General features: G+C 43.3%; 1 protein-coding gene across 1 annotated transcript in view; it reads left to right on the top strand.

The window, feature by feature from the left end:
- The window catches only part of sspo (SCO-spondin), a 136845-nt gene that overhangs the window by 97135 nt on the left and 22110 nt on the right, over positions 1-17600 (top strand). The window contains exons 105-113 of the mRNA XM_041968910.1: positions 6489-6605; positions 6695-6833; positions 6912-7108; positions 7183-7353; positions 7455-7582; positions 11570-11724; positions 12227-12273; positions 15249-15413; positions 16232-16443. Of these exons, the coding sequence (XP_041824844.1) occupies positions 6489-6605; positions 6695-6833; positions 6912-7108; positions 7183-7353; positions 7455-7582; positions 11570-11724; positions 12227-12273; positions 15249-15413; positions 16232-16443 (1331 nt within the window). The remainder of the gene's footprint in view (positions 1-6488; positions 6606-6694; positions 6834-6911; positions 7109-7182; positions 7354-7454; positions 7583-11569; positions 11725-12226; positions 12274-15248; positions 15414-16231; positions 16444-17600) is intronic.

The raw sequence follows: 17600 nt of genomic DNA, 5'->3' as shown, positions 1-17600 counted from the left end.
GTTCCAGCGATTATCTTGTAACTGGTCCCAGCCATTCTCTTGTAACTGGTTCCAGTCATTCTTTTGTAACTGGTTCCAGCGATTATCTTGTAACTGGTTCCAGCCATTCTCTTGTAACTGGTTCCAGTCATTCTTTTGTAACTGGTTCCAGCCATTCTCTTGTAACTGGTTCCAGTCATTCTTTTGTAACTGGTTCCAGTTATTCTTTTGTAACTGGTTTCAGTCATTCTCTTATAATTGGTTCCAGACATTCTCTTATAATTGGTTCCAGCCATTCTCTTATAATTGGTTCCAGTCATTCTCTTGTAACTGGTTCCAGCCATTCTCTTGTACTGGTTCCAGTCATTCTCTTGTACCTGGTTCCAGTCATTCTCTGGTAACTGGTTCCAGCCATTCTCTTGTAACTGGTTCCAGTCATTCTCTTGTAACTGGTTTCAGTCATTCTCTGGTAACTGGTTCCAGTCATTGTCTTGTACCTGGTTCCAGTCATTCTCTCATAACTGATTCCAGTCATTATCTTGAGACTGGTTCCATTCATTCTCTTGTACCTGGTTCCAGCCATTCTCTTGTAACTGGTTCCAGCCATTATCTTGAGACTGGTTCCAGTCATTCTTTTGTAACAGGTTCCAATCATTCTCTTGTACCTGGTTCCAGTCATTCTCTCATAACTGGTTCCAGTCATTATCTTGAGACTGGTTCCAGTAATTCTCTTGTACCTGGTTCCAGCCATTCTCTTGTAACTGGTTCCAGCCATTATCTTGAGACTGGTTCCAGTCATTCTCTTGTACCTGGTTCCAGTCATTCTTTTGTAACTGGTTCCAGCCATTCTCTTGTAACTGGTTCCAGCCATTCTCTTGTAACTGGTTCCAGTCATTCTTTTGTAACTGGTTCCAGCCATTCTCTTATAACTGGTTCCAGCCATTCTCTTGTAACTGGTTCAAGTCATTCTCTTGTAACTGGTTCCAGTCATTCTTTTGTAACTGGTTCCAGTCATTCTTTTGTAACTGGTTCCAGTCATTCTCTTGTAACTGGTTCCAGCCATTTTCTTGTAACTGGTTCCAGTATTTCTTTTGTAACTGGTTCCAGCGATTATCTTGTAACTGGGCCCAGCCATTCTCTTGTAACTGGTTCCAGTCATTCTTTTGTAACTGGTTCCAGCGATTATCTTGTAACTGGTTCCAGCCATTCTCTTGTAACTGGTTCCAGTCATTCTTTTGTAACTGGTTCCAGCCATTCTCTTGTAACTGGTTCCAGTCATTCTTTTGTAACTGGTTCCAGTTATTCTTTTGTAACTGGTTTCAGTCATTCTCTTATAATTGGTTCCAGGCATTCTCTTATAATTGGTTCCAGCCATTCTCTTATAATTGGTTCCAGTCATTCTCTTGTAACTGGTTCCAGCCATTCTCTTGTACTGGTTCCAGTCATTCTCTTGTACCTGGTTCCAGTCATTCTCTGGTAACTGGTTCCAGCCATTCTCTTGTAACTGGTTCCAGTCATTCTCTTGTAACTGGTTCCAGTCATTCTCTGGTAACTGGTTCCAGTCATTGTCTTGTACCTGGTTCCAGTCATTCTCTCATAACTGATTCCAGTCATTATCTTGAGACTGGTTCCATTCATTTTCTTGTAACTGGTTCCAGTATTTCTTTTGTAACTGGTTCCAGCGATTATCTTGTAACTGGTCCCAGCCATTCTCTTGTAACTGGTTCCAGTCATTCTTTTGTAACTGGTTCCAGCGATTATCTTGTAACTGGTTCCAGCCATTCTCTTGTAACTGGTTCCAGTCATTCTTTTGTAACTGGTTCCAGCCATTCTCTTGTAACTGGTTCCAGTCATTCTTTTGTAACTGGTTCCAGTTATTCTTTTGTAACTGGTTTCAGTCATTCTCTTATAATTGGTTCCAGACATTCTCTTATAATTGGTTCCAGCCATTCTCTTATAATTGGTTCCAGTCATTCTCTTGTAACTGGTTCCAGCCATTCTCTTGTACTGGTTCCAGTCATTCTCTTGTACCTGGTTCCAGTCATTCTCTGGTAACTGGTTCCAGCCATTCTCTTGTAACTGGTTCCAGTCATTCTCTTGTAACTGGTTTCAGTCATTCTCTGGTAACTGGTTCCAGTCATTGTCTTGTACCTGGTTCCAGTCATTCTCTCATAACTGATTCCAGTCATTATCTTGAGACTGGTTCCATTCATTCTCTTGTACCTGGTTCCAGCCATTCTCTTGTAACTGGTTCCAGCCATTATCTTGAGACTGGTTCCAGTCATTCTTTTGTAACAGGTTCCAATCATTCTCTTGTACCTGGTTCCAGTCATTCTCTCATAACTGGTTCCAGTCATTATCTTGAGACTGGTTCCAGTAATTCTCTTGTACCTGGTTCCAGCCATTCTCTTGTAACTGGTTCCAGCCATTATCTTGAGACTGGTTCCAGTCATTCTCTTGTACCTGGTTCCAGTCATTCTTTTGTAACTGGTTCCAGCCATTCTCTTGTAACTGGTTCCAGCCATTCTCTTGTAACTGGTTCCAGTCATTCTTTTGTAACTGGTTCCAGCCATTCTCTTATAACTGGTTCCAGCCATTCTCTTGTAACTGGTTCAAGTCATTCTCTTGTAACTGGTTCCAGTCATTCTTTTGTAACTGGTTCCAGTCATTCTTTTGTAACTGGTTCCAGTCATTCTCTTGTAACTGGTTCCAGCCATTTTCTTGTAACTGGTTCCAGTATTTCTTTTGTAACTGGTTCCAGCGATTATCTTGTAACTGGGCCCAGCCATTCTCTTGTAACTGGTTCCAGTCATTCTTTTGTAACTGGTTCCAGCGATTATCTTGTAACTGGTTCCAGCCATTCTCTTGTAACTGGTTCCAGTCATTCTTTTGTAACTGGTTCCAGCCATTCTCTTGTAACTGGTTCCAGTCATTCTTTTGTAACTGGTTCCAGTTATTCTTTTGTAACTGGTTTCAGTCATTCTCTTATAATTGGTTCCAGGCATTCTCTTATAATTGGTTCCAGCCATTCTCTTATAATTGGTTCCAGTCATTCTCTTGTAACTGGTTCCAGCCATTCTCTTGTACTGGTTCCAGTCATTCTCTTGTACCTGGTTCCAGTCATTCTCTGGTAACTGGTTCCAGCCATTCTCTTGTAACTGGTTCCAGTCATTCTCTTGTAACTGGTTCCAGTCATTCTCTGGTAACTGGTTCCAGTCATTGTCTTGTACCTGGTTCCAGTCATTCTCTCATAACTGATTCCAGTCATTATCTTGAGACTGGTTCCATTCATTCTCTTGTACCTGGTTCCAGCCATTCTCTTGTAACTGGTTCCAGCCATTATCTTGAGACTGGTTCCAGTCATTCTTTTGTAACAGGTTCCAATCATTCTCTTGTACCTGGTTCCAGTCATTCTCTCATAACTGGTTCCAGTCATTATCTTGAGACTGGTTTCAGTAATTCTCTTGTACCTGGTTCCAGCCATTCTCTTGTAACTGGTTCCAGCCATTATCTTGAGACTGGTTCCAGTCATTCTTTTGTAACAGGTTCCAATCATTCTCTTGTACCTGGTTCCAGTCATTCTTTTGTAACTGGTTCCAGCCATTCTCTTGTAACTGGTTCCAGCCATTCTCTTGTAACTGGTTCCAGTCATTCTTTTGTAACTGGTTCCAGCCATTCTCTTATAACTGGTTCCAGCCATTCTCTTGTAACTGGTTCCAGCCATTCTCTTGTAACTGGTTCCAGTCATTCTTTTGTAACTGGTTCCAGCCATTCTCTTGTACCTGGTTCCAGCCATTCTCTCGTAACTGGTTCCAGTCATTCTCTTGTAACTAGTTCCAGTCATTCTCTCTTAACTGGTTCCAGTCATTGTCTTATAATTGGTTCCAGCCATTCTCTTGTAACTGGTTCAAGTCATTCTCTTGTAACTGGTTCCAGTCATTCTTTTGTAACTGGTTCCAGTCATTCTCTTGTAACTGGTTCCAGCCATTCTCTTGTAACTGGTTCCAGTATTTCTTTTCTAACTGGTTCCAGCGATTATCTTGTAACTGGTCCCAGCCATTCTCTTGTAACTGGTTCCAGTCATTCTTTTGTAACTGGTTCCAGCGATTATCTTGTAACTGGTTCCAGCCATTCTCTTGTACCTGGTTCCAGTTATTCTCTTGTAACTGGTTTCAGTCATTCTCTAATAATTGGTTCCAGCCATTCTCTTATAATTGGTTCCAGCCATTCTCTTATAATTGGTTCCAGTCCTTCTCTTATAATTGGTTCCAGCCATTCTCTTATAATTGGTTCCAGTCATTCTCTTGTAACTGGTTCCAGTCATTCTTTTGTACCTGGTTCCAGTTATTTTCTTGTAACTGGTTTCAGTCATTCTCTAATAATTGGTTCCAGCCATTCTCTTATAATTGGTTCCAGCCATTCTCTTATAATTGGTTCCAGTCCTTCTCTTATAATTGGTTCCAGTCCTTCTGTTATAATTGGTTCCAGCCATTCTCTTATAATTGGTTCCAGTCCTTCTCTTATAATTGGTTCCAGCCATTCTCTTATAATTGGTTCCAGTCATTCTCTTGTAACTGGTTCCAGTCATTCTTTTGTAACTCGTTCCAGTTATTCTGTTGTAACTGGTTCCAGTCATTCTCTAATAATTGGTTCCAGCCATTCTCTTATAATTGGTTCCAGCCATTCTCTTTTAACTGGTTCCAGCCATTACAAGCTGGAAATTCGAACGAGGAACGTCTGAAGGATCTACAGGCTTTTGGGATTTAGAAGTTAATGTAACTGGGGCGTAACTCAGTAAGGAGGAGGAAAGCAGGGGTTTTACCTGTTAAGGTTTTACAAAACAACTGATAGCAGTGCATCAGCCTATGGGAATGTAGTGTTGGCCAGTTGACAAGAGAAGACAGATCACAGTGATGGTGTTGAAGGGAGCTCTAGAGGCAAAGAGGGTGGCAGCATGGCGGACAATATCCAGTTTATGGAGACCGTTAGTAGCAGTTCAATTCCCGGGGTGTGCGGCTGGAACATTGGGGTGTGTGCTGGCCTACGCCGGGTGGTTGTCTGGGGGGGCCTGGTCCTCCTATGCATGTTGCGGGCCCTCTGCCTTTGTGGGGTGGGGGGGCCACCTCTGGGCTCCTGGGGCCCTGGGCCCTTCGCTTGGGCTGCCCTGGGTGGCCGGTCCCTGGCGGGGCCGGCGGCTGCTGATCTTAATATTGGAGGGATTGACATTTTAAGCAGTAAGTGCTTTGCAGAGTGTGTGAAAGATGATTTATTATAGTACAAGAAACCAATCCAGGACTTCAGTCTGGAAAGCGAGGTGTTGATATGCATATCATTTGGTATTTGCAGGTGTTAAATTTAATTTCTGAACCATCCAAAGAGAAGATTTTGTGAGGGCACTTGATCTACAATAAACTTCTATTTAAAATCCTAAATTTTGTTTTGTTTATGTGTTAGAGAAGATGAAGGTTGGTGCAATAACCGTTAAACCATGACAAGCTTCTCTCTGAAAGCCCAATGCTGAGCCTGCCAAGCAAGATATTAATGGTCTACCAAGTCAAAGTCCTTTTTCAGATCAACAATTACACCTACACAGTGTTCTTTACGGGCCAATAGCACATTTTATTAAGACTTTAGTTGTTCCAGAGATTCAACTGGGTTCAGTTCTAAGTTTTAAGTCTAGGTTTACATTAGATGATCTAGTCTGGAATAAGCTCACCTCAGAAAGGTGGTCCACTGGTTTAATGACCAGTATGGATGGAGTTGTAGAGAGGTTTGAAGTTCTATGATTGGTTAATTTGTTTGTGTTTCAAAGCTGTGCGGCGAAGAGGCTGGTCAGAAACTTTTTTTTCCCCACGGCCATCAGACTCCTGAACAGCTGATAGGAGTGTGTAACAACGGCCTGTACCCTGCACACTGACTGTATATTGTCAACCATAGTAACTGCAATATTGTTTAATGTTTTATGTGTCTTTTTACTTTACTTTTTACTCTCACCATCTACTAAATGACAGTTTTTTTGTACAGCTAATCATTGATTGTTGCACAACAGTTTGTAACACACGGCAGTTCTTCCAGAGTTTTTTTTTTTTTTCATCTTTTTTATCTTTATCTTCTACCTAATTTAAAAAATTTTTTATCTTTATTTTATAATCTTTTATGGCATTCAGTGTGGACGGCAAAGCAGGAACTTCATTGTTCAGAGAAACTTGTTTCCTTACTGGGAAAATGACAATAAACCCTTTGAATCTTGAATCTTTGAATTGGATGAGGGGGTGTGGCCTCCTGAATAAAGTTAACAGGTTAACTTCCTGTGCTTTAATCCTGAACCACTGGTTTAAATGTCTCCTTCACTTTGGAAACTTTTGGGTTGAGGAAATGTTTCCTTTCAGCTCAGTGAAACTGTCTCCTCTGTTTCTCGGTTATTGGTCATCAAACTAGATGTGCAGCTTTTGGGGTTTTGGGGGTGTTTTTGTCTGAAACATGGCTGAGGGATTTTTCATGTTGTGCAGGTGAGCGCTGTGAGGACAGGGAGAGGACGTATCAGGAGAGCTGTGCTAATCGGTGTCCTCGCAGCTGCACTGACTTATGGGAGCATGTGCAGTGTCTCCAAGGATCCTGTCACTCAGGTAAACATCAAAAAGAACTTGGCTTTTGTGGTTCGTCCAGAGAGATGAGCGTCTTTATGTTTAGATTTCGCTTTTATTTTCTGTCTCAGGCTGTCGATGTCCTGAAGGACAGTTGTTGCAGGATGGTCGCTGTGTTCCAGTGACCATGTGCCGCTGTGGTATCCCATCAGGCAACGGGACGCTGGAGTTCAGTCCCAAAGATGAGCTTGCTGTTGACTGTAATACCTGGTAGGAAACACTCTGATGTTCAGAGCTGGATATTAAACTCAGATGTTTCACCACCCACCCCCTCATCCTCATCCACAGTGTATGTGACAATGGGACTCTGCTATGCACCACACTTCCCTGTCCTGTTTATGAGCCCTGGAGTCCATGGAGCTCCTGCTCTGCTTCCTGTGGTCATGGCCAAAGATCAAGAACCCGGAGCTGCCAGGACACAGAGGGCGGCCCCCCCTGTGCTGAAACCATGGAGACAGGAAGCTGTGATCTGCCTCCTTGTCCAGGTGTGAGATGCAACTCGTGTACTGTGGTAGTTTTCTGCAGCAGAGTTTAACATGTGTGTGTCACTGGTTTGCAGCCAGCTGTTTGCTGAGCGAGTGGTCAGCCTGGACTGACTGCAGCGCCACCTGCGGTGGGGGGGTATCAACGCGGAACAAGACTGTCCTTCGTGAAGCGGAGCTCGGTGGGACGGCCTGTGCTGGACCCCTTGAACAACACACTGTCTGTAACACCAACAGCTGCCTGCCTGGTACGACGCACACTCTGAAAGCTGATTCAGAACTTTTTATGAGGATAAAACCATCTTCTGTCTGCTGATGCGTTATTGCGATGCTGTCGTTTGTGTTGCAGACTGTCCCAGCAGGCAGGTGTACACTAATTGTTCTGGTTCTTGTCCGTTCACCTGTGAGGACCTGTGGCCACACACTCAGTGTCTACCTGGACCCTGTACACCTGGGTGCAGGTGTCCTCAAGGACAGGTCAGCACCTCTGTGTGGAGTGTTAGGCAGGAGCATTGAAAGATTTTGAGCTTTTCTGGGGCTCATGTTTGTGAAAAGGACTTCTCTGTTAAACCTGCTATTACTGCTCCTTCCAAATAACGGCTACTGAAATCTAAGCTCCAGCTGGCAAAGGTTAAAGAAATGGGCTTCATGATAAAAAGAATCTCCAGAACAATGTCATCATGTTTCTCTCTTAACAGAAAATCACCCAGTCACTAGTGACAGTGACTGAGAAGGTTTTCCACCTGCAGACGTGCGTAATTCAGAGAACGTTGCCTGGATCATTGAGATAAAAGCTTTTCTAAACATTTGCTGAAGGTTGATGATAACCTTCAGAAAACCTTCCCTGAACCACCGTTTCCCTTCCTCTTCCCCTCAGTCCACCACAGCGGCTGCAGCAAGAGACAAACCCACTCCTCTCGGATTGTAGAGCGTTACACAGGGGTATGATGAATTTAACAAAAGAAGTGTGAGAGGGAGGCAGGTGGGCGTAGATAAGCAATCAGTTTTATTGGAAAACCCAGAAACATACACAACCTGCAAAACGAGGGTTAGAGGAACTGCTCAAACAAAACAACAAATTTAGATAATCCTGCTAATTTAGAACTCAGCCGGTGAACCAAAACTCAGAATATTCAGAAGGGAAAAACCAAAAAGGACCATGCATTAAACAAAGAACTAACTAAAAAGCAGTCCCAATAATCTATGAACAATGCAAAACAAAAAAAGAGGTGTTCAAACTAAACTAGCCCAGCACATTCTAGCGGTATTTGGTGAAAAAGGAACTAAAAGCTTATCCAAAACAAAGAAACTAGGAGCAGCCAAAAAGGCTGATGTAGCTCCACAATAAAAGGGGTTCCAATAGTTTGCTAAACAAAACACAAGACCACTGTCCCAAAACCGAAGTAAAACAAAAAACAATTACTAGGGACTATCAAGGCAGAAGATGCCACCACCAAGACATAGAACACACGACCACTAAGTAATAAAGCCACCACAAAGTCCGACAAGCCGAGGGTGAAACCGTCTGTGTCGCACAGTTTCCCCCCCTGATTGAGCGCACATAACCGGCTTTATTTCCGGGGTGCTGGCGATCGATGCAGGGATTGGCTGGGTGGTAACCAATCCAAGGGAAGGAGTCAGAGGTGTATCCAGGGTAGCCACTCCGAACAGGCCGCTGCCAGCTAACGTTTGCATATGGAATAGGCCTCAGGTGACATCCATGATTGGGAGCCGTAACATAGAGCATATCCGAGCCCTCTTTAATTCTGTCATAATGCAAGGTCGCCTCACTCATAAGGACAAAAATAAATGAGTTCACCTACTTGGTGGTTATTTTATTTGAGTAAACATAGCCAGGGTCCCTGGTTCGACTGAATGCAGTGACCCATTTGTCATGATGCAGGAAAGGGAACGGACCCTTGTATTGACAGTAGTCACCTACTGGAGATGAGGACGCATGGATAATGCCAGCCGCAAGGGAGTCCTTAATATACAGTTCCCAGTGAGTGATCCGGGCAAGTAGGTGGCCATTAAGAGCTGTGACAGGCAGGGGTGCCGGTAAAGGGTCCAAAGGTATTCCTAATTGCTTCACCAATTGTTTATCCATAAGACTCTGTTCCGCACCGGTCAACAAAAGCTTGCAAAGAAAATTTATTAAAACCAAAACAAATTGTTGCCAGAAGCTGCATGCGATGAGGAGTTCCGCTGTTAACATGGCCTACCAGTACCTCCACTCCTACTGGCAGGCTCTGTCTTTTGGTCACGCCGGACAGGTGGCAACAAAATGCCCCAATTGCCCACAATATAAGCACGCATTAGCCTCCCTCCTTTGCTGTCGTACTTCAGCTGCGAGCTTGGTCTGACCTAATTGCATTGGCTTATCAGTTATGTCAGTAGCATGCAGGGTGCTAACACCGGAAGCAGAAGGGGAAGCGGGTTGATGGGTTACACGTGCCGGTTGATAACTAAACAAGTATGGAGAGAACTTACAGCGTCTTTCCTGTGCCCGTTCACGAAGCTGGTTATCAAGCCCCATGGCCAGAGTGACTAACGCCTCAGAGGCAGCTACGTCCCTTGCTAGCTCATCCTTTATACGCGCGTTCAGGGAGTGATAAAATGCACCGAGTAACGCCTTGTCCCCCCAACCCGCCTCAGCAGCTAAGATTCTGAATTCGACTGCGAAATCAGACACTGAGCTGGTTCCTTGTTTTACCATCAAACGTTGTGCCGCCTTTGTGTCTTTATGTGAGTGATCAAACGCCTGCTTGAAATCCTTCATGAAATCATCATAACTCATTGAGTCGAAGGTGTTGGAAGGCTGGTACGATTCCGCCCAGAGCAACGCCCGGTCCCGAAGCAACCCAACGAAATATGAGATCTGACACGTCATCAGGAAAAGCCTGTGGAGAACGACTAAACAACAACATACACTGAAGAATGAATCCCCCGCAGCGACCCAACTCACCCCCATATTTCTCTGTAGGGGGCTGAGTTGGGCCACTGACATGGAAACCGGAAGACATATCTGCATGTACGATAGGTGATGCTGCCGCAGCGCCACTAGGAAGGTTGAGTTCAGCGTTTATCTCCAAGACGCAACTGCGTCACCACATCCGAAAGGATCTGGTCATGCTGACCTAACAAAACGCCCTGATGAGAGAGCTGCACGGATGGTGGCTGTGTCTGCTGGGTTGGCCAGATCACTCGGACACAGGAAGCAGACAGAACCACCGTTAATGCAAAATAATATGAAATTTTATTGACTGACCGACTGGCAGGCATGGCAGAACAAAGGAGGAAGTCTTCACTACGTGTTGTTGTTCTGCCAGAAAAGGAGCGTCAAGGTTATATGGAGCCAACTAATTAATAAGGGGTCAGAACTTGAAATAATACTGAACCAGTCCTACTTAGTCCTTCTAGATCCAGGGAAGGGAGGTGAACCACCAGCTGACAGGTAGCAGACAAATGGTTTCCATCCAGGAAATGGCGGCAGGCAGGGCAGGCAAAGGACAGACAGAAGCAGGTGTAGACTGGTGGGGTCAGGCAGGCAAGGTAGAAGTTTCCCAGGAGCAGACTCAGGCCAAGCAGGAGAGAAGACGATCTGGCAAAGAACTGTTGCAGCCAGCAGCTAGATATACCCAGCCTGGAGTGTAGGAGGTGATCCAAACGAGCTTGTTCTCCACCTGCTGCTGAAAGCAATTCATTTTAACAGTTCAGTTCAGAGCAATTCCTGGCTGTGTCAACCACCCCATGACACCATTCCCCGCAGCATCTTTCAGCTCTTCGCGGGCCAGTTTGGAGCATTATCTCGTCAACACCTGTGCTTGATTTATCCAGTTCAGTCAAGTGAAAAGAAATAGTTTGTTTTGCAAAACTCGACAGGCTTGTTACTCAACGAGAAGCGAGAGGTTTGTTCTTGTTCTTGAGGCCACAAGAACAAGAAAAAAGTTTGTATAAGTCCAATCATTTCATCCTCCACGAGAAGCTTCGTCTGCGAGGGGGCGGGGTTTGCTGCAGGGGGGTGTGTGTGTTTTTATGTTCAACGAACAGCTGTTATTTCATATGAACTTGGTCCGTGGCAGGACGGGGTTCTGGACTCGGTGTCCATGTCTTTAAATCCCACATGCGTTGTTTACATTCACATATTTTCTCACCACCTCGATCAGCTGTTCATTAAAACTTTCTGTTCAACTGCTCATCAGGGGAAATGCAGAATCCACAGCTTTCCGCTTCATTCTTTAAAAGCTTTATTTGACTTTACAGATCAGTCTAAGATAACTGTCTTCTGTCCTTGTTGCCGTTATATCCCTCACTGCTGGATGCTGAACTCCTGAAATTATTCCGGGCACACACACACATATCCTTTATAATGGGGTACATGTCTTGGTATTAGAGGTCTTAGTGTGTGTGTGTGAGGATGGTTAAGTAAGACATGACTTTAAACCATCTTTCTGTCCTTCGTAGGTGTTGTTTGGAGGCTCCTGTGTGTCTCATGCTGACTGTCCCTGTTCATCTCTCTCTTTGCCGCCTGAGTACCACACCTGGAACATCAGCTCTGACGGCCTGACAGAGGCTCTGCTGGAGCCTGGAACCACCGTGCAGCACCTCTGTAACGTCTGGTACTTACACTGTACGCCTCGATATGATCTGCAGATGCAAGGCTGGCCCAAGCCTTTAAAGGCCCTTAGCAGAATTTGATTTAGGGACATAAATCAAATTATATTACTGGTGTTTGATAATTTATTACACTAAATATAACACATGCGTTCCTTTGCGTTATTTGTTTTTGGCTGACATCATATTGGTGTTACTTTGGCTCTGGTTTTTTAACTTTAATTGGGTAACAAATTGAAAAAATGCTTTAGTATTGATTTGCATTTTTAAATATACAGAGCTATGTATGCATGTGGTTAAACCGATTCAGTTTAACTGGACCATTTTCTCATCCTCATCCCGTTTATTTGTAATGATTCTGCCAGTTCGACATCATTAGATGTGCTGAGTGGAACAGTGTGAGTGGCTCCTTAGTGATGATGATGATGATCTGGTGCCTCACTGCTCAGTTTAATTAGAAATTAATTGTGATGGTGACTCTTCTCATATTTACTTTTTTATCTCCAGTGTGTGCAAAGCTGGAGCATTCAGCTGTACCTCGGAGTCCTGTGATGGTGAGTGATTTGATGCCATTTTCCTTCAGTAATAAACGCAGCAGGAAAAACAATCTGAGGCGGAACTGGGAGGACGAGGACAGACTCAACATGCTGACCTATCTGTAGTTATTGCAGCACCATCTGTTGGCTGAAGCACGAAAAGGCCATCACTGAGTTTTATTTAATAAATGTACACTCGTGTCCACTTTATCAGGTCCACCAGCTTGTCAAAACAAATATCTAACCAGCCAATCACATCTTAACGTTATGTTATGTGACACAAGCATTTCAGAGGGCGGGTGAAGCTCTTAGAGCTTGTGTGTGTCCAGAGGACGATGCCACATTTTGTTTCAAACAAAGTCCACAGATAGTTTCCCACATGTTCAATAAGCCTGCAGGCTGCTTTCACAGCGATGCCCCATCACAGACATGACCCGGCGAGCCTCCAGCGGCGACTCTTAAACGTTTTTATAATGTTATCCATCATTCAGTCTGTATCAAGTATGTAAGTAAGGTCATCAAGACAGAGAGACAGGAGACAACCTTTTTAAAATTAATGCAACGTTGCCGTTGATCGTGACATTTTATAAAGATACTGGCATGTCCATGGTGGTGTTTGAAGGACGGAGATTTAATGTTTGTGGACCCTGACCACTGCTGGTTGGGACGTTGCAGGACGACAAAATGTTGCTCCAGTCTCGTCTCTCCTGGACTGACGGAGCCCAATAAGCCTGCATCTGCTTTAACAGCGATGCACCGTCACAGACATGATCTGGTGTGTCTGCAGCCCGGCGTCTGAGTTTCTGTTGCCACGGTTACCAAGTAGCAGTTTAGTCAGCGCAATAAATAAGTCTATTTGACCGGAATTTCTTTCATAGGTGTCCATTATCCCTTTTATTGGACACCCTCTAGCCAATCAGAATCGAGTATTCACCCAGACCATGGTATAACTGTGGGTATCCAGCAGTCCTAGTAAGCATTATGTTTTTGTTAAGATTTTCTTTTTTTTTACATACAGGCTTTAATGAAAGAAAAACACACAGACTTGCTAACTCACAGTCAAAGTACTCATTTAAAAACAAACTGTACCTAGAAAAAAATATACAGTATGCCAAGCATATAGCGAAGGAAATCATAAATGGAGACATAAATATTCTGCTTTTATAGTACTATTGAATTAACCTACATTTTAAGATGATCATCATTCCTATAGGTTGGTTAAATATGTGTAAGAGTTCTCAGAACTAATGGAAGTACTACTCAGTGAGTCTAAATAAACACTAACATGGCAGTTAGTGTTTCTTTCTCACAAAATATATAACATGAAACTAACATATTTTCCAAAATGTCAGCCCTCTTACTCCTACAGGATCTGTTTCCACGTCACATATTAGAGAGACTGTTGCAATCAAATACAGAGTCATCCATCCGGATATTTATCGCTACTTTATGTGAAGTAATCTTAGTTGATCAGTAGCTGATCACATGGATCTATCAGACAACCAATGAGCTGAATATTACTGACATATAAGAGTCTACTTTTTAAAGTAAAGAGGAAAATTATAAAATGATTATAATAAGCAGACTTTGGTTAAAGTAAAAACAAAACAACTAGTCTGCAGTCACTGTGTCAAGTAAAACAAGCGCACCCTGAAGAAGGCGGGGACTATTTGCTCAGTCAGCATTTATCTAGTATTCTCTTGGCTGGAGGACGTTTGACAGACCGCTCACTCAGCAACCCAAGAGAGAGGAAAAATATCCAAGACCAGAAGTTCTGAGAGCAGAGACTGAGTGTGAGGGAAAGAGAACAAGCTGGAGATTTGAACCTGCAACCCTAAGAACTTTTAGAGTGTGAGAGCAGAGTTGAGAGAGAGAGCAACATGATATTTGAGCAAATTAAACAAGTATGCTCTTGATTAAAAAGGGAAACACCCCCATAAAAAGGGGTCCAACTAGGGCTGGGCGATACTGCGAAGTTTGGTATCGATCTGATACCAAGTAATTCCAGGTAAGTATCATCGATGCCGATATTAATACCCTTTGCTTAAAATTACACAATCATTTAATGATATTGATGATTATTATTATCATAATCAAACACAGTATGAAGGGTATAAAACAAAACATTTTGTATTAACAAACTTTTTTTATTTGTAAACAATATAAAATAATATGAACAATGTAACAAAATAACTGTTATTCACTTTAATCAGACAGTTGTTTGAAAATTGTAATCGTGTAAATTAGCTAAACAAGAGCAAAACCTACTATTGGTTGGCTCTCACTCACATTCTTTGGCTTTTTGCCCCCAAATCACTGTAAAAATATATTGATCTCATTATGTCGATGTTGATTAATACCGATACTCGCCTTGGTATCGATAGTATCGATATATGGATCGATTCGCCCAGCCCTAGGTCCAACCCGGAACTAGAATGTGGATCTGATAACATGGATGCATAATGGGAGCTTTAGGGAAGAATGTGTGAGGTTGGTACAACTTTTAGGAATATCTTTATCGGGATTTGAATCCAGCAGGTTTTTTTTTTCATTTTTGTCTTAAAATATGTTTTAAGTAATAAAACAGAGTTATATTAACTCAGTAAAAAATGCAAAAGGTTTCCCGTCATTAATGCAGCAAGAAATGTTTAACTTTCACATAAATGGAAACGATCAGTGAGTCATTCGTAAAGTTTTCCAGTCAGGATTTCTAATGAACTGAAAAAGGATGTGGTTCTGTTCAGTTTTCACACATCAGCCACATCCTTCGTCTTCCTGCTCTGACTCATTTTTACTTTTAAGTCTTAAAAAATAAAAAGTCACCATATTCTTCTCCAGTATAGATAAATATGTCTTTTCCTTCCAGCAGCAGTTGAGTGGATTTCATTTACAAGTAACTGTTTTTGTAGTGTTCGTTCAATAGCTGCTGCAGGTAGAAGGAAGTAAAATCGTTGCTTCATGTTCTTTCGCCCCACCTTCTCGTGCCCTTGTAGTGGACTGTGAGTGGTCCAGCTGGTCCCCATGGAGTCCGTGCTCAGCCAGCTGTGGTACAGGCCGTCGGAGCTCCACCAGGTCCGTGCTGCAGGTCAGGCAGTATGGAGGGGCCCCGTGCCAAGGCTCTAACCTGCAGACCACCACCTGCATTGCTCCTGACTGTGGTGAGTGAGGGCAGAGATGTTTCAGATCATCATCGTTTCCTTAAAGGTGCAGCGTGTAACAAAAGCAAAGGTTTAGACAGAAAGTTTCATTTTATTAAAAACTAAGTTTCTATTGCCATGGAACCACATTACTAATGTAAATGTTTTTATTCTCTTAGGAATAAACTATTTCTATCTACTTGTTGTGGGTCCACTTACATGGCAGCTGCTACCATTTTACTACAGTATCTCTGAATGGACAAACAACTCTGTGTGTGAAGCTTTAAAACTGTAGAGCTAGTGCACTGCTTGGCACAAATAACACTTTAAAGAACCACAGAAGAAGACAGAACACAAGTAGTTACCTGCAGTGCAGTCTTTGCTGGACACTGGATCCACTCAGATGAAAACATGTTTATGTCTGGAAGAATTTTGACCACTGATGGCCACCGTCCATTCATAACTGTGCTTGGTATTTGAAGTCATTGCTATACCCATCTTTACCACTAGATACCACAATTTCCTACACGCTGGACCTTTAAGCTGCATGGAGCCACACAGCAGCATAAAAGCCAAACAGGAAGTAAACTGATCAAGCTACACCCCTTGGTTACTGTTGCCATGACTGAGCCTCTGTTTGCAGATGAAGGTCATGCCAGCAGGTTTAACCAAAGCCTTGGATCCTTGATGTCAGAGAGCTGTAGATAAATGCTATGTTTTTCCCTTTTCAAAACTTTTGGGGATTAAAACCCTTCAGACGATAACTCCTTTCTGATTAAATTCAGTCCATGTTTCCCCGTCTCCATCTTACCTTGTTGCTGTCACCTCCTCCTGCTCAGAGTGTCCTGCCGGGGAGCAGTGGAGGAGGAGCCTGTCAGAGGAGGTGCTGCTGTGTGAGAGGGGCTGCCAGGACATTTACACCTCCTCACCTGTCAACTGCAGCCGCTCCGCTGAGGGCTGCGTTTGCCGGGAGGGGCTTTACCGAAACCCGGAGGGTGTGTGTGTCATCGCCGCCCTCTGCCCCTGCCATGACCAGGACGTCCTGTGGGAGGTAAACACAGCAGAAGCCTGGCACGCTGGCAGCTTGTAGCCATTGTTCCTGCCTCATCGTGTAGTGTGTTTGAACTGTACTATCGGTATTACTCCCTTTGTGTTATTTACTCATAAAGAAGAGCCTATTAGAAGATGAGTGATAAGCTTTGTGGGCTACATTACACCACCAGGCCTCTCCATCCCTCCAGCCTCATCAATTATGCAGGAAGCTCAGTGCAAAGCCAGGACCCTGACCACAGAAGGCAAGCCTGCCACAAATTATTTATGAAGGAGGGGATATTAAAGGATTATAATATTAATAACACTGACAAGAGGTCATGTTCCCTCCTCTTGATCTTTCTTTGCTTTTTCTTTCTTTCTCCTTGTGCTGCTTTATTTCTCAGAGGTGCTCAGGAGTCGCATACTTCCATTAGTTTTTTCTTTTTTTCCTTCTTCCACTCCTTTTTTGTCATTTTCTTATCTGTTGCTGGTAATGACTACTGTCTCAGTCTGTGTTTTTCAACCCATAAAACTCTACTGATCTCCAGCACCCCCGAGCATCAACAGTTTCCCGGGAACAGTAGTGTGTAGCTCTAAATTGTGATGGATAGCTTACCCTTTAGATGATCTCCAGAAGTTTTCAAGGCATTTGTATCCTGGTTTACAATCCAGCCACAAAATGTAGTGTTTATTCAGACACTCTCTATATGTTAAAGCCATGATCCATGATAACAGCATTGTTACACATCACACACATTTCATCATAAAAACATCACCATCACTTCTATCATTTAGACCTGGACATGATGATGAAGCCACTTCCTGTCAGACTTTCCACCAATCAGAGAGCTTAGATTGACGGTAACGTCCAATCAGGAGCAGCCAAAGATCAACCAGTGAGCAGAAAGTTCTATGTGTGTGTGAAAAGAAGAAAAATAATGCTCCTCTATGGCTGGAATAAAGCCAAGAAGACGTTTCTGATGCACGGTGGCGCCACAAAGCAGCTGAGCTGGAGTTGGTTTAGTGAGGATAGCAGGTAAATAGTAGCAGGAATAACTGGAAATGAGGAAAAAGTGGAAACATGGAAATAGTTTCTGTTGTGTGTTTGTTTCAATAACAATATTTTTTCTCCTGAAAGCCAAGACTTGAGAGAACGATGAGATGAGAAAATCTGTT

This window comes from Melanotaenia boesemani, chromosome 18 (assembly GCF_017639745.1).
Source record: "Melanotaenia boesemani isolate fMelBoe1 chromosome 18, fMelBoe1.pri, whole genome shotgun sequence".
NCBI classification, from domain to species: Eukaryota; Metazoa; Chordata; class Actinopteri; order Atheriniformes; family Melanotaeniidae; genus Melanotaenia; species Melanotaenia boesemani.
Note: the sequence above shows the minus strand (reverse complement) of the source record. Positions and strands in the feature narration are given on the sequence as shown.